The following is a 21,778-nucleotide window of genomic DNA, read 5'->3' as shown; positions in this document are numbered from 1 at the left end:
CTGTGTCTCATTAACCTCAAAACTATCACAAAACTGTCACACTGTCTTCTATCAAGTTTTTGCCCTGTAAGCGTTTGTCGAGTTGAAGTGGATTTGGTTGAACTGTCAGTGAATTGCTTTTAATGGCAAAGGTATGGATACATTAAAATACTCCTATCAAGTCAAATTTGTCTAGCACTTTGTCATTTTGGAAATCTTTTATTTTTCTTTTTCTTTGGGGGAGAACGGGAACGTTCTCCTCCCCACCCCGCTTTATTGAGGTATAATTGACAAATTCAATTTACACACCACACACACACACACACACACACACACACACACACACACACACACAGGGTGCCAAAAAACGTATACACATTTTAAGAAAGGAAAAAAGCTGTATTCATTCTAATACTGAAATACACCGATCACAAAAGATGAATACAAGTCACGTGTGACTTCTGCAATGACAAGAGGTGCTCAGAGTGGTTCCCATCAGCGTCCAGACACTTCTGATCATGGCGAACTCCTGCTTGAGCATAGATAACATCTTAAAATGTGTATACATTTTTTGGCACCCTTGGTATATATATAAAATGAAAACGTGATGTTTGATATACAAATACATTGTGAAATTATTATCACTGTTAACTAACACATTTTTCACCTCACATAGTTACTGTTTTTGTGTGTGAGGAGGACACTTAAAAAATTCCTATTGTTTAAAGAAATTTCAAGTATACAATACAGTATTACTAACTATTGTCACCATGCTGTGCATTAAATCCCCAGAATTTATTCCTCTTCTAACTCTAAGTTTATACATTTTAATCCACATCTTCCCATTACCCTCCACCCCTAGCCCCTGGCAACCATCCTTCTACTTTCTGCTTCTATGAGTTTTTGGTTGTTTGGTTGGTTAGGTTTTTGTTTTGTTTTCATTTGTTTTTTTTAAGAGTCCACGTATGAATGCGATCATACAGTATTTGTCTCTGTCTGGCTGGCTTATTTTCCTAGGATAATTCTCTCCATGTCCATCCATGTTGTCTCAAATGGCAGGGTTTCCTTCTCTTTTTTTTATATATATTTTATTGGGGAAGGGGAACAGGACTTTATTGGGGAACTGTGTGTACTTCCAGGATTTTTTCCAAGTCAAGTTGTTGTCCTTTCAGTCTTAGTTGTGGAGGGCGCAGCTCAGCTCCAGGTCCAGTTGCCATTGTTAGTTGCAGGGGGTGCAGCCCACCACCCCTTGCAGGAGTCAAGGAATCGAACTGAAAACCTTGTGGTTGAGAGCCCACTGGCCCATGTGGGAATCGAACCTCCAGCCTTCGGCGTTGGGAGAACGGAGCTCCCACCGCCTGAGCCACAGGGCTGGCCCGGTTTCCTTTCTTAAGGATGAATAATATTCCATTGTATCTATACCACATCTTTACCCATTCATCCATCAACAGACGCTTAAGGTGTGTCCATGTCTTGACTGTTGAGAATAATGCTGCAGGGAACATGGGGGTGCAGGTATCTCTCCCAGGTTGTGACTTCATGGAAACCCTCTTTCATCACCTCTGTTGACTGCCCTGTGGCATGTCGGTGAAATATATGGGGGAGTGAGGCACAGTGGGCTGAAACTTCAAGCTCAAGTCCTCATAACTGGTGGCCTGAGCTGGGACCAGTCCCCTGACTCTAAATTCTCCACTCATTCCTCTACTTCCAGAAAAACAGAGAGCAAAAGCCACCAAGGAGAGAATTAAGGAGAAAGGTAGGAAAAGAGAGAGTGGCTGCAAGAAGAGCTAACAATAGTCATACTGATGGGAAGGCAGGGTGGGGAAAGATTTGCCATGTGGACCGGTGACATATACGTAGCTGGTAAGGATAGAGGAGAAGGAATCCCAGAGCCTAACGGTCTCTTTCAACAGTCTTTCTGACACCCTCACCCATGTACCCAGGCATTTCAGAGCTTCTGTAACCAGCAGGGCATGTTACCGGTGAGGAATGTGACCTGTTGGTATTTAAGATGGAATTGTGGGTACAAAGGCGAAATTTGTGGTTCCTCAGAGGGATTACAGCTTCCAGATCCTTCCACAGAAGCCAAGCTTCCCACATAGGAGAACAAAGGAAGCGAATCGTAATTGTGTTGTGTGCAGGAGGCAAAGATTTCACAGATGATGAGAAGGGTGACAGGCAGGTTATAACTGGGTCATTCTGAACTGGGGGTAATTTTGCTGCCCAGGGGACATGTGGCAATATCCACAGATATATCTGGTTTCAGAATTTTTGGGGGGGAGGGGACTGCTACTGAACATCCTCCAGGGAACAGCACAGCGCCTCCTTCCCCACAACCAAGCATTATCCAATCCCAAATGTCACAAGTGCTGAGGCTCAGAGACCGGTTTACAAGTCTAAGGCTATTAAGTTGACTATCACCCATGACAGTCATGTTCCTGCACCGTTTCTTCATGTAGGTGATGTGATGAAGACGTGGGGAAAGGGCTTACAGTGCCTGACCCCAGAAAACTGTAGTTGTACAAGAAGACATTGTATTTATTTATTTTCTGTATTAAGGGGAACATGAAAACATTAGGTGGGTGGAAACACATACGCACAGCGTTCCGGTGTCCGCCTCCCCTGGTGTGAATGGTCTGTGTTGCATTCTTGGGGACAGGAAGTTATGATACGTACTCTTGAATACATCACTGGTATTCGTTATGGATTTGCACACCTTTAAATCCACTTAGGGACCCCTGATGCCCTAACCCTAAGTGCTCCATAGGCCTTACTAATGGGTGTCATCGGTGATCTCCACATGCTCTAGCACGTGTTACTCTTCATATTCAGAGATGGATGCTAATTGTTGAAATAGTCTATTACCCATATATCCTTCCAACCATTTAAAAAATGGTTCATGGCCTTTTCTCAGTCACCTCTTTGCTTGAATTAGAGTGATGGATTTTGAAATCGACAGAGTAAACCTCGACTCTGGATTGCACGCGCTTGTCTCTGATGCTTGTTCAACCAGCCAGCTCTCCTGGTACCTGCGGTGCAGTTACGGAGGAGGGCCACCCTCCAATCTCACATCCACAGACGTGGTCAAGGGTTATTTACTCATTGGCTCAAGCACCGGGTATTGACTGTTTGATGTCAGAAAGTGTGTCCAGAGAGAAGCACGCTGCCTTGTGCAAAGCCCCACAGCTCCTGTGTGACCCATGTCCCATCCCCAGTGTATTCCTGACACAATGTGTTCTCCTAAGGTCTTTCTTGATTTCTCAGTCCCAAGTTCTCCCAGGATAGGCCCGAAACTCAAATGGCCCCTCGGCTCATTTAACCCCATCATTTCAGAGCCAAGGCATTAGGGACGAGTCCCCAGCTGCTCACATGCTTGCAGGTTCTCTTTCTCATCTCATATTCAGTTGGCAATCCCTATGGACATCAGAGTGGGGTTTCCGGTATGTGCGCTTAAGAGCCATCCTCCCCAAATTCCTGCAGTCTGCTATTCTCTAAAGGAATGGAATGGTGGAGGGTGAGTGTGTATTGTGATGACAGCCTTAGCAGATGGATGGATTCCTTTTCTGGGCGCATGTTCTCTGATCTCTAGCCAGTTCCCAGAGATGAACGAGATAAGGCTGTGGACCTTGTTTTCCTTGAGTCTGGAAAGATTTGCCTACGTTTCTGTTTCCCTTTCAAAAGCTGCTCTACCAACACTCACAGCTAATTTTAGAAAGGATGTGACCCTGAAAATTTGCTCTTCATAACCTGCTTGTTTTCTCAGGACTCAAATAGAGAACTTTTAGCTAATCACGGAACCCACCTTCTGTAAAGAGAGCGGGAGATGGTTGTGTTTTTATTGTTTGAAACAGAATGTACGTGTTGGTCTATGGTAGAAAGGAGAGGTCATTGCTCTCCATGAAAAGGAAAGACTTGTTTTGGAAACAATTGCACAAGAAAAAGGATAAAATTCTTTCCCCTCTGGCATCATAGACAGTGTGTCTTTGGAGCACGTGTTGTCCGGGGTAGATGGGTTGCAAGAATGCCCCTTCTGAAGTGTGTGTGAGGAGAGAGGAAGGTTCTAGAGAAGGAGGTGAATGGTCCACCACACACTGGCGTCCTTCACCTCTCTCTTTTTTCCCTTTGCAGGAAGATGAAGATATTTTTGCTTCTACTGCTCTTCCTGTGTGAGGCCCAGAGCCGTGCCACGTCAAGGCCCAACTTTGTCGTGCTGATAGCTGATGACCTTGGCATTGGAGATCCCGGGTGTTATGGAAACAAGACCCTCAGGTTGGGTGACATGCCCACTGTGCAAACCCATGGCTGTGCTTGTGGGCACTTGTCCCACGTTCGCAGACCATATGGCAAACCCTCCAAAATGGCACACGTTGATGTGTGATTTCACAGAGACACTCAGATAGAGTGGTGAGGAAGGCAGGTGTGACATTGTGTGAACAGGTGTAGTAAGTTGGATACACTCAGAGAGATCACCAGGAAGGTGCTCATCATCATGCTTGCTTGCTTGCTGCTACGTTGCTACTGTTTTTTACATCCTCAGGTTTCTTGCCTTTGTTTCAGTTGGTGTGCAGGCTGCCCTGTCCCATCCGTGCTTGTCACCCTCCCACTCAGAATTCCACTCCTTCCTTCCCCTTCTTATCCAGGCTGTTCTCCATCATCAGTCAGACACTCTGCTTAGGAACAGATGTCCCAGGGACACATGGGATGATGCTAGAACATTTCGTGGGCCATGGGTAACTGCAGTGATAGGAAGAAACGCACTGGGACCAGACTAACACAGAAGAGGGTAAAACTGCGTAAAACTGACTTCTGCGTAAAAAAAAAGCAAAGTGGAAGTATTGACAATTAAATGCATAAACTGCACTCACAGGTGGGAGACCCATTTGACAGTACACATGTAATGAAATGACCTTTCCCTTCAAGAAGTGTGTTATTGCTGACTCTTCTCTATGTGCTCTGGACTAGAAAGGCTGTGGGGCCCTAACTGTGAGCAAGACGGATGCTCCACCCTCACGGGTCACCATCTCGGTAGGCAGCACAATTAGCCACGCCGTCCCCTTATAATGAGGAAACTGCTGTAATAGAGTGCAGCTAGATGTCTGACACATGGAATGGGCCCCTCCCCTAGGACAGGTGTAGTAAGTCGGAGGCCATAAAAGACCCATGAAAATTCCTACTATGCCTGGAACTGAAGGATGGAAAATAATCAGCCAGGCAGACAGGGCGGAACCAAGGTTCCCAGTGGGGGATATGGGATAAGAGTTCAGCGTGCTCCAAGAACTGGAACGCATTCATTCCTGAATACTGAGGAAGTTTGGAATGACTAAGGTGATGGGTCTGGAGAAAAAGCACCAGGATGGTTTATCTTGCATAATGCATTGTCCGAGAAGTGAGCCCATAAATGAGCATTTATGAAGCATAAAAACCATGAGCCAACACAGCGTGGAGGTGATTTTATAGCATGCCGCTTTTTCACATTAGCCTGCATCCCTTTTTCCTGGACCACATTAACCCATTTGTTGAAGTTCTCTGATAAATCCCCATTATTCCCTTCTCCATAGAGGCAGGTGGAAATTAAGCAGAGGCTCATGAGACCTGATTAGTGGTTCTCCTTTGGCTGTGGCTGGAAGAGAGGAGGGAAGCTATCCCCAGAGCTTTCTCTTTTGGGTGCATGGAGGTGACTAGGGGAACATGGGTGGGGGAGGAATGAGGCCTTGTCCTATCTCACTCTCCCTCCTCACAGTAGCTAATTGTGAAGACGTGTCCCTCTGTTCTAAACTAGGGCTAAGGGAGCAGGAGTTCAGAGCCCTCAGAGGGCATGTGGCGCTCCCTGGACCATTCGTTTCAGGATCACTGAGCGCTCAGCGTGATTTTCTTCTTTCTCATTCTGAGTCTTTGTTCTATGCCCCCTCTCCATTTCCTGCCCTCTCTCCCTCTTCACACAACCCCACACAACCCTCAGTATCCCAGGAGAGGTGTCTCCCTATGAAAAACCAGAGAATGCTGCATTTTCAAAGTGATCATGAATAACATGGTTCTTTTCTCCTAGGACTCCCAATATTGATGGGTTGGCCAAAGGGGGAGTGAAACTCACTCAGCACTTGGCTGCGTCTCCGCTATGCACGCCGAGCAGGGCGGCCCTCATGACAGGCCGGTACCCCATCCGATCAGGTAACCTCCTGGCTCTGTCATCGTGACTACCCTTCTCCTTGGGGGATCTTCCATGTTCCAGTCTTCATGGTTCCCCTATCCTAATCATTGGTTTTCTGCTGCCTCAGGAATAGCGTCTCGGTCGCGTGTGGGCGTTTTCCTCTTCTCAGCTTCTTCTGGAGGACTTCCCAGCAGTGAGATTACATTCGCCAAGCTTCTGAAGACTCAAGGCTATGCCACAGCTTTGATAGGTGTGGGCCGCTGAGGATGGGGAGACAAGGACCCGGGCAGGTTGAGTGGGGCAGTGTGGAGGCAGGACAGCGGTGTTGCTGGGGTTGACCCTGCCAACACAGTGGGCACAACTTTAAAGAGGGAAGAAATTATTTCAGTTCTAAAGTAAAGCACGATGCCCCCATTGGGCTATTTGAATGTGTAGATATATGTTATTGTGTGTGTGGGGATGGATGGAGAGAGAGAGAGAGAGAGAGAGAGAGAGGATGACAGACACACAGACGAATCAGCAGGTGGATATGTGGGTAGATGGAAAGATAGATGAGCTAAGTGACAGAGACAGGCAAAATACATCAAGAGATGAGAAGGATGATGGATAGATGGATGGTTGGATGGATGGATGAGACAGATCAATAATGGATAGATATAATTGTACACACGCAGAGCATAAAAAACCACATACACACCAAGCTATTGATAAAGATTTTCCTCATACATGTAATACTAAAATTGTGTCATCATTTGTCTCAGTCAATATTCCCGTATTGATTTTATTCCATCGATATGAATGATGTCTTCTCCCTTCTTCCTTGATAAGCTTGGGTCTATATGCAGGCCATCAGATGAATCCTAGAAAATCTCACAGTAGCAAAGTGACCATTCTCGGTTCTCATCCATCTTGTCATAAAACCACCTTCATTTTCGTTTTTGTGAGGCACTCGCTAATTTAGTGGCATAATTAACATTTTATAAGAAATGTTCATAGGTGCTTAACATAATTGCTGAGTTATGAGTATGATTTCCTCATGCCTCAGGGGTAATATTTTTGGAAAAAGATTCATTTCCACAGTTATTATTCAGGGAACAAAATCAAGTTGCTTCTAAGACGTTAATTTTAATCAAATGTTTTTAAAAACCACGTATCCGAGAAAAATGTGTTTTTCTATGTAGTTCCGTCCTGTGCCCTTTCAGTATCTTAGGTGTTTGTCTTTTGTTTTGTTTTGTGTTTCAATCATTAGATTTACTACTTGTTTTCTGGTAGAGCGAGTAGTTGATACCCTAGTATTTGTGGAAAAGGAACCAAAAAAAGAAAGAAAATCTGTAGGGCCCTACGGAAAAGGACTTTGGCTAATAACTAGGCATAAAGATGATACTTCCCAGTGTGGGAAGCAGACGTCCACATACAAGTCCTGGTGTCTTTTGGGACTCAACACACCACCCCTTTGTCTCCTCAGGGAAGTGGCACCTTGGGATCCACTGCCACAACAAAACCGACTTTTGTCACCACCCATTAAATCACGGCTTCGATTATTTCCACGGGCTGCCCGTGACCAACTTGAGAGACTGCAAACCCGGGCAAGGCAGTGTCTTCACGTCCGGCATTCGGCTGCTCGTCTTCATCCCGCTTCAGGTCATCGCGATTGCCCTCCTCACCTTGGCAGTGCTCAAGTGGCTGGGGCTCTGCCACGTGCCCCCCGCCGCCTTCTTCTGCCTCGTCTTCCTGGCCGCTCTGATCCTTGCCTCCCTGCTGTGCTTCCTCCACTACTTCCGGCCCCTGAACTGCTTTCTCTTCAGGAACTATGACATCACCCAGCAGCCCCTATCTTATGACAACCTCACGCAGAGGCTGACGGAGGATGCGAGCCAGTTCATACGACGGTGGGTATCGCCCCTCATCCTGGCACCACCAGTGAAACGTGATGCTCGGTGGTTCCCACACCTGTGGGACAATCAGGCTGGTCCTTCTGGCCACAGTCTGCCTCCCATGCTGGGTAAAGTCCTCCAGCCAGGCTCTTGGGTGATGGAATGTGAAGAATGAGATGGCACGGGTTGGGTGACCTCAGGAAGGAATTGTGATGCTGTGGGCTGTCCCCAGAGTGGCTTTGTCAGGATCCCTCACATCCTGTGTGTGTGACGTTGTGCCAGAAAAAAAAATGTCTACTGGATGACCAAGGGGACTTCAGATACCACTGTGGTGTTTAATCATCACATGTGCTGTCAGGAAAGAAAAGGTCACTGCGCGTGGCTTGAGGATACAGGTTGCTTTTGTCATGTAAATGATAGGGGGACATCCAAAATGTTCGAGGCAAATTTCTGAGAGAAACAAACCTCTGTGAGAGAGCTGGGTGAACTGAGATATCTCCCTGGGGTTAGTTAGGTGGGTGCCCTTTGGCTCACGGTTCTAGGGGTTGCGATCAGCACAGGGAATGACTGTCACCTGAGCCATGGACACCAATGCTAAGGAGATGTTCTAGCAGGAGCACGTGCTCTTCAAACCAAACCAAACCATTTGTTCCATTTGTCACTTTAGAGGACAGTGGTACAGAAACTCGGTCTTATCCAGGCGGCATATCTTGGCGGGCGCTCCCAGCCGGGTGGCCTGGCGAGACGTAACATGACTCTAAGAGGAGGGAGGCAGGGAGCTGGCAGTCATGCCTCTGAACACCTATTTCAGTTATCACCTGCACGTGGAGGTACTGTGGTGTTGTCAGTTCCTACAGGAAGCCTAACCATTGGCCCAGGAGCCAGGGACACACACGGCTGGGGTGGCCACCCACATCGTGGATGGCCACAGCGTTTGCTTCGGAACCATCCATTGTGCAACAGCTTAGTATATGGTGTCAAATAAGGGAGGGTCATTCTAACAATCACACATGGACAAAGAAGGCAGGAGGGAAACGTCCCTTGAGTATCGTTATCGGGCATGATCCCACAGACTATGTAAGGAGAATCCAGGGTGCTTGCTATTAATAGAACTGCTTACCTGTAGAGATTTCTACTGAGTACACCTGCAGTGAGGCCACACGTCTTCATTTCAACAAGCTCTCCAAGACATTCTAGCCCAGGCAGCCCCTAGGATGTTCTGACAAATACTGGAGCATACGTGGAGCACATTTTTGTTGTTAGGGACGAATGCCACAATCGTCATGATGCCCCTAGATTTTTCTAGAAGGGGATGCTGACACGTGATCAAATGCAAAAGCTTTAGAATGTTATAAGATGGACATTTTACATCACCATTTAGTAAGATGTACACAGATATTTAACTGAAACATGTTTCCTCAAATGATCTTTTTTTTGCAAGAGTGATTGCTTCTAATACTTCCTACCCTGTTGTGTTCTGTTTTATTTTTATTTTTCAACCTATCTGGTTGTGACACTAAATTAATGTCATAACTCAATGGTGGGTCATGGTCTGCATGGTTGACAAAGCACTCACCTCGTGGGTTCACTGTAGTGTGTTTTCTAAATAAGAGAACAATCATTCCAAGATAGAATGGGGCCCCAAGGATTGCAGACCTATCCGTTTCAGCCAAAACACAGCAGTCTGCAGTTTGGTAAATTTGCTGTGAAAGCCAAACCCTCTCACATCACTTTCCATCTCCCAGCAATCTCTCAGAAACAGAGAGGAGATTAATAATACAAAGCCCGTTATGGAATGACAGGGTTCAGAAATGATACGCGGTTTCCAGGGGGAATCGGTGTTTTGCAACATGTGGTGTTTTGACAGAAATGAATCTACAGAGTTTGTGAATATCCATAGGCTTGCAATCCATTTTAATGGGTTCCTTAGCATCTGACTTTGGGAAGGGAGCAAAATAAATTGGATTATCATATGGATATTGAAGCCCAACTGGTTTATCTTGATTATATGGAGCTTTGTGAAAGTTTATTCCAGAACTGGAGACAAGGTGTTTTAGCAACATCATGGTTGCAGGCTATTGAATTATTATGCAAGGGTTTAGTCTTCAGAATAGATGGCTCCAGTGAAAATGGCTGTTGTCCACATTTGAGCCAGGCAGACATGGTCATTACAAGTGGAAATAATGGAATTTGTATACTGCAGAAGCTAGTCACAAAAAGTCTTTTTACATACATTATCCGAATACACAAGAATTTAAACTGCCTAGGTAAAATCATCTTTGGATAAAATCATCTTCTGATATCAGATATCAGACTCAGATATCAGACTGAATGTGAGGTCCAAGATCTTAAGAGATTTGCCTCAATATGTCACCACAGAATCATAACAATGGTGACACCACCATATTTACAAAAATGGTTTTCAAGGACCAGAGGACACATGTCTGTGTGTCATCTCATTGGCCAGGATATCCTGAATCATTTAGGCAGGTCTCACCACATTTATGAGAAATGGATTTGGAGTTAGAAGCAGAAGAAGGAAAAGCAATCAAACTATTGACAGTGTTTGTGATGTCTATTCAAAAGCTTTTGGATTCAAACTTTTCCCCATTGAAACCGGTGCTTTATTTTGATGTATTAACATAAAAAGCCATTTGGGGTACCGAACTCCTGCTTAGTTCATACGTCAAAGGCCACAGGGAGGATGATTTGATCTCTTTATATTCTTTCTCTAAACCTTGTTGCTGAAATAATTTATATACTCAAGGGTGAGTTCTTGAGATGCTAGCTTAGGAGGGAAGATATGAGTGATGGGGGCAGAAGACAAAAACGCTGCCTTGGTTCATGAGGCTCTCAAAGGAGGTCTGCTTTACCCAACGTTGCATGTGCCCTGGGATTCCAAGAGCATGTTCCCAGGTTGAGTAGGGTGACAATTTGGAATATATAGTCATGCACTCCACGATCCTTCACCCTCGTTTACTCTTTCCGGGCTAAAATTTATCGTGGGGAGAGATGCTTGTACTGTTGGACAGCTAGATAATGCGCTCACCATATGTTATAAGCTGTATGGCAATTCAAGAGACAGGTCGTCCTTAATATACTTTAATTAGCAACAATCTTTGCTGCTCTCACTGGTGGGGATACAGTGTGGATTTCGTAGAGATGCCCATTCCTCCTTACGTGCCCTGAATGAAGGCTGCTACAGCCATCTGGCTGTCTCCATTGGCACGAGACACGTTCCTATGTAACTGTGCTTCCCACTTATACCCCAGGCACTGTGGATACACACATATCATTGAGGGCATGTCTCACACTCATCACCTCTTCTGCGCTACAAAATGACCTTGCAAGATGCAGAAAGAGATGTCTTCCTGGGGAGGAACTGTAGGCTCAAATCTTTTGAGTCAATAGGCAAAGCCCCATAGCTTTTGGTAGAGACTGGATTAAAAGCCATAGCTAATGCTTCATGAAACCTCTCCTCCGCAGTGGAGTGGACCATAAAGAGACCCATCCCTTCTTTGCTCTGCCGTCTACATGGCTGATTTACTGATAAGGTCCACGTATGGGTTTGTTGGAAGAAGAGTAGGTAATGGAATAGGGGTCTCAACACCCCTCCTCCAAATTTCTCCAAAGGAGAATGCGGCCTGGTCACTCTGACGTAAGCACCAACGTGAGTCGTGTGATCGTTACCATGGTGACAGGGAAGTATCTGGGTATTCTGACAAGAAATCAAGGCTGCATAGTGACAGGTGAATTGAGCAAGTTGATTGTATTCCCAAAGGAGTTTTTCTTTACTTCAAGTGAAGGCCACATTTAAAAAGGTGTGATGCCAGAGGGTGGAGCGAGATGTAGGTTTCACGTCATTCTCAGCAGAGAGGCGAACCTCGGTCATTCCACGGTGCGAAGATCCAGGTATGCTGGACCTTTCCTCCCTAAATTCATTGAAAACAGCCCCTCATTGCTAGGGAAAACATTGAAGGTGAATGAAACCACTTCTGATTTTCTCTGCAAATGCACACAGGCTCCCTCTGCAGTGGCAAATTCTAAGTCCAAGGGTGTCTTTGTAGCACCCACGTAGCTTGTATCGTTTATGGTATCCAGTTCTCAGGTTCCAAAGTTCACGTGAACTGCACCACGAGCGCTGTGTTCTCCAGGCTGCAGCTTATGCAGATTGAAGCAACATATTCGATATACTCGTATGTGCTTGTATATTTTAGGAGGCTACAATTACAAGTGAAATAAATGCAAAGGGTGTTCGGTTAAGCTTCATAAGACAGATCCATTGTATCTTTAGCCCAGGGTCTACTGGAAAGCCAGTCCAAAAACGGGAAGCAGTGACGTAGAGTTCTATTTTTGACCTCTGATATCCCAGAGTGGTAAGATCTGCCTTTTTTGAGTTTAGCAAACCCTGATCCCGACTACTATCCACAGGGAAGTCTCCAAGACATCAGGATTATGGAAATCAGGAGTAAGTGGGGTGGATAGCATATACATGGAAAGATTATGCCCTTGCTGGAGCCTCATGGGGAAGAGCCCCCTGCACCATTTTTCTTTTATTTTTAGTTTTCCAGTAAATAAATACTCCTTCCTGCAAGCATTGCTTGTGTAGTCCTAATGCCTTAAAACCAGTGCCAGCTGATACATGTGTCATTGGAAGATAAGACTTTTTGTCCTGCTGTCCTGCCATCGTAACTTGGCACAGTCAGAATTCTGAACTGCATTGACAGAATCCCTCCAAACTAGCTTTGCACATTTCCTGTGGGGCTGTGGAAAAAGCAGCCTTGATGGATACCTTTGACTTAGCACAAAGCACCTTCTAAATAAAGGGACCATGGGATGATTTCATTAAGTCATCTAAGCCAAGTTTAAGCCAGAAAGGAATAGAGGTGATATTGATTTTAATTTGAGGTGAGGAAAGTAAATTGGATTAAAGATTAAGGGCATCACACAGGGATAGACATGCACGTTTAAAGGTGTAGAGGGTAAGTAATTAGAGAACGGTCTTCTTCAATAAGGGTAGGCAACACTTGATGGGTTGATAATGTTCAGGGGCTAACAGGATGTGAGTTTAGGAATGGAGGGGTTCTTTGGATGAGCCCCAAGCTCAGTCCAGTGATGGATGGATGCATGTCTGTCGCCGTATGGGGTCCAGGTCCTCGCATTCCTCCCTGCTTGCATGCGGACAAAGGACCCTGAGACTGTCATCACACCCACAGACTTCTTTCACGTCCTGGGATTATGACTTACACTGGAATCAGGAAGAAGCATGAGCTTTGGTAGATCTGGTGCTGAAGTGCACAAACATGGTGGCCCAGGCTGGTGAGGAAGTGAATGATGCTGGGGTACGAGCCTTGGGACCCAGTGGAGCTGCACTTGGTCCCGCTCACTTAGGGAGGTGCCTCCAGCCAAGTGCGGTCGTGCGTGGATGCAGCTGACTTTCCAACCTTCAGGAGACATCAGAAATGCCTGCTGTTGGTTTTTGGTTTTTTTCAGGGAACTCTTTTGGGGGGATTTTTTTTTTAATGGGAAACTTCTCAGTGTTTTAAACATTAGTTCGTTTGTTAGCACGCAATGGTTCCAATGTTGAATCAATTGCTCCACTCTCCATGACTTAGAACGGACCCCAGCTGTGCCCACTTCCTGGGTTCCCTCTGGGGGTGCACGAGACTTTTTGTACTCATATTCATCAGAGGTTTGTTTCCCCATGTCTAGACTCAGGGAGAGCCTTAGAATCAACGATCTATCCTTATGTTGTACGTCAGAAAATAACAGAAATACTCTTAACAGGGCAAATGCACTCCAATGGGGTGAATGGACAGTCTTGTTTGCATTCCTTGGAGGGTCCATCAAAGGGTTTGCTCCCCGCACTGTGTCACACGAGGTCTGACAATTAAGTTCGCGAACTTGTTGCAACGATGTTGCTAACCTTTTTTGATATCAGAGGGATTATTCATTATGAATTGGTACCAACTGGACAAACAGTTAACCAAGTTTACTATTTGGAAGTGCTGAAAAGGCTTCATGAAAAAGTTAGACGACCTGAACGTTTCCCCAACAATTCATGGCTCTTGCATCACGACAATGCACCAGCTCACAGGGCACTGTCCGTGAGGGAGTTTTTAGCCAGTAAACAAATCACTGTATTGGAACACCCTCCCTACTCACCTGATCTGGCCCCCAATGACTTCTTTCTTTACCTGAAGATAAAGGAAATAGTGAAAGGAAGATATTTTGATGGCATTGAGGACATCAAGGGTAATATGACGACAGCTCAGATGGCCATTCCAGAAAAAGAGTTCCAACATTGCTTTGAAAGGTGGACTAGGCGCTGGCGTCAGTGCATAGCTTCCCAAGGGGAGTCCTTCAGAGGTGACCGTAGTGATGTTCAGCAGTGAAGTGTGTAGTACTAGGATGAGTTCACGGACTGAATTATCAGACCTCATATGTCCATCTTATTAGGGCACCCCTGAGCTATCTGCATCCTTCACTCAGCCACTCTTCCACTAGCTGGTTCCAGAATAAGTAGTGATGAGCCCCGAGGCTGGACAGTCCCCATTCAGCACCCACCTTCGTTGTCCCCTGAGATAGACTGTGAAGTCCCAGGTGCCTGCTTACTTATGGGCTCCTGCAGAGAGGTAGGGCCTCCATCTAGGAGATGGAGAAGGAGGTGGGGCAGGAAGAAGAGGAAATTGTCATCCAGACCACTCTAATTCTCCTCTACTAAATAGAAAGAAATATGACTGATTTTCCAAAGGCACTTTTCAACTCGAGGTCCTTCCACGGCCTCACATTTCCAACGACAATGGACTTCAGTTGTTGCTTATTTCATATCACCGAAAACACAGGGACATTTAAAATTTTTTTTAAAAATTGTCCTCCCAGAAGTTCAGTATCTTCCGCTTTCTGGGTTCTGCTATTTAATGAATGTAAGGGAGGCAATTTAAAACCGGAAGCATCACACCCTCTTTCCCCCACTGGTTCTAGAGGAGGACGCATGGATGAATGAGGCACTTTCGTTCAAGTTCAGCATGGGCCTGGGGGGGTTGAGGTGATTACGGATGGTTTTTGTAGTGTAGTCTCCTCCGTTTATTCCATTGTGGGTAGAAGCCACATACAGTCATCTAAAGGAATGTTACATGGCAGCAGGCCAGGCTGCCCCCCGGGAATGATGTCACAGACAGCCCCTCCTACACAGCCAGTGTGGGGACCCAGGCTGCGTGTCATAGCTAGAAGGACACGGGCAAGATGAAAAGCAGGGCTGCATTTTAAGTCTAGTTACACAAATGGACGTTCAGCCCTAGGTATCTGTGTCATCTACCTATGTTTTTGCGGGAAGGAGGTGGTTTTCATTTTTATCTTTAAGATAGATCTTCTATTTTCTATGATGAGGAAAGCATCATGGGCCCCTTTAAAAAGTTAATGCAGCATCAAAACATATACAGTAGAAAGGCAACATTCTTGCCAGTCTTCACTGCCCCACCCCAAGCACTTGCCTACCCTGACCCAAGATACAGCAAAATCCATGTGTTGGTTCTGTCTTTCTGGGCTGCTTTCCGTATATATCGGGTTTTCGTTTTTTTAAAAAAAATGATTCTGAGTTATTGAATGAAGAGTTTGGCCACATGCCATAGAAACTGCGGTTTTCACTCACCGGCTGGATGCGCAGGATAGCATCTGCTATGGTCCATTTCCATATCTTGAATATCGTATGAGGGAATAGCTCCAACACTGCTGTGTTTATGGAAAACTCTACATACCCTGGGGCATCTGCCTCTCTCTGGGCAGTTGTGCGGACTCAGATATATTCTCCTTCGCTGTGTTTATTACATGATGGACTCTCTCTGTGGTTGTTAAAATAACTCACACTCATCATGGATGTGGCTTGTGGATGACAGGACATGGTATAGGCCATGTTTCTATTTTCAGTGCCTAGCACTGTGTCAGCAGAACGTTCTTTCAATAGGTATGAAAATGCCTGGATGGAAGAAGTGACAGCTGGATGTGTATGTCTGTCTGCTGTGTACAGTGGCGGTCATTGGAACCCTGGCTGGCTAGCTGGATGCCCTTATCTGGTTTCTGCCATCCTCTAATCACGTGACCGAAATATCTCAGAAAGAATCAACATACAGTCCTATTTCCATTGCAATTATTTCCCATGCTGACTCAAGTGGGGACACTGGTGGAATAATAAAGGGCAAACCTTCCCATGGGGAATAGTTTATTCAAGACCTCCGTGGCCGACAGAAAAATAACACCACGGCCATCTCCGTGCCTAGATGTTCACTCCTGCATTTCTAGGACGTAAATCTTTTTTTTTTGTCTGAGATTGAAATGATTGCAGGTTACTGGGGAGACCCAAAGCTGCCTTCTGTATTGCTGACAAATGGAAGGCATGTAGCAGCTGAAAGTTCTATCTTTTCACACAGCATGCAAGACAGTGGCAATAAATTTTCAAAAAAGTTGTTTACTGAAGTGCTTCAGCGAATAAAAAAAAAGGAGTTAAGCTGTTACTGAGAAATCTCCCTGCGACCCGCTGGCTGAAGGGACATTCAGTTCCCAAGGTCGCAGAGAAGAACGGAGACCCAGACCTGCTCCATGAGCCGGGACCGTGAGGGAAATGGCCCTTCCCGCTCTCTTGAAGGATGTAACTAAGCAGAAATCCTTCACCTGAGAGCAAGCTGTGAGTTACGCTTTAGGGTGGTTGGCATGCCCCTGCTGCTTTATGTCTCTCTAGCCTACATTGAATATACCTCTGTTCCTGGATGGTGAATCTTTGTGGTTTGGTGTTTTAGCTCACTGGGCATGCTTTTCTACATTTTCCAGTTTTGTTTTTGTACATAAAACCTATGGCCTTGGCTGATATCTGAGATCTCTAGCCTACTGCATGAAAAACTGCTCCTCTGTAGAGAGATGCTAGAAAACGGATCCTGTAAATAGGCACATTTTAATAATAAATGAGTTAATGGCCTTCTTCCCTTCTACTGAGTGCCCTCCTACATTCCAAGACAAAGTCACATTCTGTGGCCTTGATTGAACTCCAAAGTGGTGTGTCTTCGACTGTACTTGACAACTGTTACTATCTTCACCATGAATGGCGTTTACCTGGGTTCCTTTCTTTGGTTATTGTGCCAACCTTTTCATTTACTTTTTTTCATCATCACCCCACATTTTAAAATGCCTTGATCATGTGATTCTGCCGTAATGTTGATTGTGGCCTCTTTCTTCTTTATCTTTTTTTCCCCCCCAAAAAATACTGTTGGCCATGGAATAGCTCAGAGAATATATTCTCAGCAAATTCCGTCAGTCACATCTTGTATTTCCTGCATGACCACATATGCACTTGGAAGATTGAGTTTTTAAGCTTCCTTATCTATTTTCCTTAACTTTACATCTAAAAATAAATAGGAGAACAGATGAGAGTTAAATTGCAGTGAAATAGTCCCCATACATAATGTAACTGTCTATTTGGGGATGAGTGTAATGAGTGTCATTTCATGTTCGTTTTGGGAAACCTAAGTTGGTTTTTAGGGCCATAATCTGCATTTTGAAAAGGAGGTACAAGGTGTCCAGGTGTGAATAAACTTTCCCCAGAATGAGGAGGCGTCACAGGATAGAGGGGTCACAGGCTGCCCTGTGTGGCAGCAGTCCGTGACACACCATGGCTTAGGTTCAGTTCTTCCAGGCTCTTTGAGGGACTGCTTTGGTGGACATTCTCATGTGTAAATCCTCAGCTGGGATGACAGTTCCAATGCTTCCATCTGAAATTAATCTCTCTTCTTTCTGAAAAGGTGTAGTGAGCATTTTATAGAGCAGACCTTGCGGGTTCCATTTCTCAAGCCTTCTTGTTCCAGTTACTAGAGAGGTGGAGCAAGTCACTTTGAACCTTTTTCTTTCGTTTCTTAATTATGAAACACTTACAACATTCCTTCATTTTATAATCTTGTAAAAGAAAAAACAGTGATGAACTGTTCCATCACTTAGTTCCATCACCAAGCACTGGAACTATAAAAGACTGTGTGAATGATTAATGATAAATTGCTGAACTTGATTTGTTTTGTGAGAACAGGAGGTGCTTGGCTCACTCTCATTCCCAGTGCGATGTTTGTGCTTATGTTCTGTTTCAATAGATGAGGGCTGAATAGATGAATGGAGTGACCCTAGAAATGAAATATGATAACCAGTAGATTTGAGGAGGTGACCCACGAGGTGCTATGTGGGCTGACTGAACCCAGGCGATATTCACATTAAGAAATTCACAGTGCAGTTGGATGAGTATGCATTCATGTATTCATCAGAGGGAGAATTATCAGAGTGGCAACACCCATTTCTACATGTTTCTAAATGCTTGAGATGACATGAGGAGTTAAGATATTAAATGAATATATAAAAGAAACATTGATTCCAATAAATAGATTATTTCTTTAGAAATTTTGATGGTTGGAAAAGATGTTGAACATGAAGGTTGATCACTTCAAAATACCCAGAGACTTCAGGCTTAGATGAGAAATCCAGTGGGAAAAAAATATATGTATGTGTGTGTATATATATACGTGTGTGTGTGTGTGTGTGTGTGTGTGTGTGTGTAGAATATATATATATATATATATATATATATATGTATTCTAATTATATATATAATACCTACACATATAATACATATGTAATACCTACACATATATAATACCTACATATATATAAAACCTACTTATGTATATCTACATATATATGTATAAAATACAATACCTACTTATATATATAATACCTACTCTCGAGTCCTTTTACATAAACCATGTTGCATTGAGGTGTCCCCTGAAGTTCACTGGACTGCTGGGTGGACCTGCCAAAGCTGAGAGAGCTGACGCAATGTTTCATGGAATAACAGAGGTTTCCTGAACTAATGGTATCTGCCAATCACTGTCAAGGACACATAGATGTAAATGACATGGCCCAGCTCAGGGTCTAGAGGGAGAAGGAATGCATGTAAATGATTTTTGGGTAGTGCAGCAAATGCTTTGTTAAACATTGCATCCATCCATGCCCCCATCCATCCACCATCCATCCTTTTATCCATCCATCCATCATCCATCCATCCATCCATCCATCCATCCATCCATCCATCCATCCCTCCATCCACCATCCATCCATCCATCCCTTCACTCCTTCATTTGGCAATATTATTGAGCACTTTCCGCAGGTCAGGCAGAGAGGTGTGTGTGCACGAGCCATCTTTGGGACCATGTAACACACTGGGTTGGAGTTTGGGGTATGTGAGTGTTTTGGCATTAGGACAAGACTGAGGTGGAACTCTATGTGTTTTTGATAATAAGCTTGCAGCCTAGAGATTTAGGGTGTTCATTCCAGTTCATAAGAGGTAGTTGAAGGAAGAGCTAGAACTAGTGTGAGAGCAAGGCATCAGGTGTGGACAGTGAAGCAGTGGCTATGTTTAGGGTGTGTCTCTTGGGCCATGTGGCTTCTTGTGCGCAGCTCTGAGAGCTGTGTGCACCTGTACTAGAAGGTGAGCACACATCTTGTGCCGTCACTCAATGTCCCCTTTTAGCAGGAAAGGAATTGATGATGCTTCCCAGACAAAGGTAAAGATTAAGTCTGTTACATGACACCAAAATGCAACCATTAAGTGCATTTGCCGAGGCCAACTGGATGTAAAGAGGACGTGGTGTGACTCATTGATTCTTTTCAGTCTACTAGGAGGTGAAACCCCATACCTTCCCACTGTGACTGGGCTCATAGCAGTTGTTTTATGGCCCACACATCAACAGAGATTTATAACTCTTAAGCATCTGTGTGATCTCACCAATAATGAGAGAGTACATTTTGGTGGACTCTGAATTAGAAAATGCTCTCGATAACACGAAACTCTCTAGACTATATATAGATTAGGGCCAGTTCAAAGAGTGTCCCCTTAGCTTCCAGAATTTCACTGCGGACAATTGAGTGTTCATTCTGGGAGACCTCTTTTGTAGCAGAAGTTGGGCAATATGGCAGAACACGTGGTTGAATTGACGTTAGAACAGTGTTGTTATAAGAAGTGCTACTCCAAGTGACAGTCTCGGCTAGGTAGTAGCTTGTGTGTTTATACATTCCAAAGAGAATACTCTTTTGAAGGCACTGGATTTCATTTTAATCACCATGTAGGCAGGGAAGAAGAGTAGAATTCAAGAAAAAAGCAAGCCATCTGTTCTCCACTCCATTTTGTTGCCCTTGAGAAGGTCCCAAGGACATACGTAGCATTTCAGTCTGCCCACCTGTAGAGGGCGACGATGAATCTCTTCATAGAGACAGTACAGAGACTTCCCTCTCCCCGGATAAAAGGTTCCATATTGGGCATCATTTTGTGGTGTTTTCTGAGTTGTCAAATAGCATCATGGAATAATAGTTTGATCGTCATCAGAATGGTGGCAAACGTGCTCATGTAGCTTTTGGAATTTCCCACCCTCCCCCCCCCCCAGGAATGCCGAGACACCCTTCCTGCTGGTCATGTCCTATCTTCAAGTTCACACGGCCCTCTTCGCTTCCAAGGACTTTGCCGGGAAAAGCCAACACGGCATTTACGGGGATGCTGTCGAGGAAATGGACTGGAGTGTGGGTAAGTGTGTGTTTATCTTCAACGTGTGCTTAAAATGTGGCCAAGTCTTTGCCGCCTTGGAGCTGATGTCCTATGAGTGCCCACCTACGTGATGGGTGCCTCTGTACACAGCACTAATGGTGAAAGTTAAACCACTTATGAAAAGTGCATTCAGCCCTGCATTTATGATTGCAGTAGCCCATGAATTCATTGCCGGGGAAGTTTGGGTCTCTGGGCCCACCATCAAAGCAATTAATGGAAAGAGGGGCCAGAGCATTAGCCCTTGTCATCACTTATTCTATTAACAATTAAATATGAGCTGCAGCTTGTCTTTAGCAAAATTAGGGAAGGGGTGGGTTTGGGATTCAGAATCTCACAGGTGCCGGGGACACACCTGACGAGTCTCCCAGGGGGTGTTGTGTAAATGCTGTTACCATCCCTGCCACAATTCACTGTGTCTCCTCATTGTAGAGCTTCCATTGTTTTAGCTGCGTCTCTCAGAATGGTAGAGTCTCTTTTTCTCTGTGTTCCCTTCTTCCTAAGAGAATGCCCCATTTCTGAGAAATGGGGTGTTTTTCAGAGTCACTGGCAAGACTTCCTATCGAGGCTTTCTTCTAGAAACACAACTCGCAGCTCTTTGTGAGAATCATGACCACACTTTCTCTGATTTTCTTTGGCACAGCTAAGCAGTCTTGGAAACAAGATTACGTGACCTAAGCAAAGACGTGTAAACCCAGTGGGCTCTGAACTTCTCATTCACTTCCTGTCACCTCCAGGGACATTGTCTTGTGTTGACATGACTCGGTCCATCCGGACAAAATTGTCCAAATGCCACCAGTCAACCAGCTTGTCTAAGACTTTTGTATGTTTGCTTTCCTTTCCTTTTCCCCTCCTCTCTCATTCTTTCTTCCTTTTCTTTTTTGTTCACCAAATTGATAGTTTTTAACTTTGTAATCTCGATGTTACAGAAATGTGTGAACATTGCTACATAGTTTTTGTTGGTAGTGATTTGTTTTAAGCAGTAAATTGAATGTGATTATGGTCCCCTGCTGCGGTGATTACCAGGACAAGTACTGTTTCATTTCATTTTGCTTTGTTCAAACCTTGGGAAGAGAGCCATCTTATGGACCAAGTAGATTGGACCCTTATTCTGGCTTCTACCTCTTTCTTTATCTCTGTGCGCTTGAGAGATAT

The 21,778-nt window shown here is 44.8% G+C and overlaps 1 protein-coding gene across 3 annotated transcripts in view; it reads left to right on the top strand.

Annotated features, from left to right (window-relative positions):
* Nucleotides 1-21,778, top strand: part of STS (steroid sulfatase) — a 141,874-nt gene that overhangs the window by 64,077 nt on the left and 56,019 nt on the right. For 2 of the 3 annotated variants that reach the window (XM_081041989.1, XM_081041990.1), the window contains 5 exons: nt 4,108-4,248; nt 6,026-6,147; nt 6,255-6,377; nt 7,593-8,016; nt 20,469-20,605. In XM_081041989.1, coding sequence (XP_080898115.1) covers nt 4,108-4,248; nt 6,026-6,147; nt 6,255-6,377; nt 7,593-8,016; nt 20,469-20,605 — 947 coding nt within the window. The remainder of the gene's footprint in view (nt 1-4,107; nt 4,249-6,025; nt 6,148-6,254; nt 6,378-7,592; nt 8,017-20,468; nt 20,606-21,778) is intronic. The other variant, XM_081041991.1, reaches the window with a different exon arrangement.

The sequence above is a fragment of the Rhinolophus hipposideros genome (genome assembly GCF_964194185.1).
Source record: "Rhinolophus hipposideros genome assembly, chromosome: X".
Classification (NCBI taxonomy): domain Eukaryota; kingdom Metazoa; phylum Chordata; class Mammalia; order Chiroptera; family Rhinolophidae; genus Rhinolophus; species Rhinolophus hipposideros.
The sequence above is the reverse complement of the archived record's forward strand: the minus strand, read 5'-3'. Positions and strand labels throughout refer to the sequence as shown.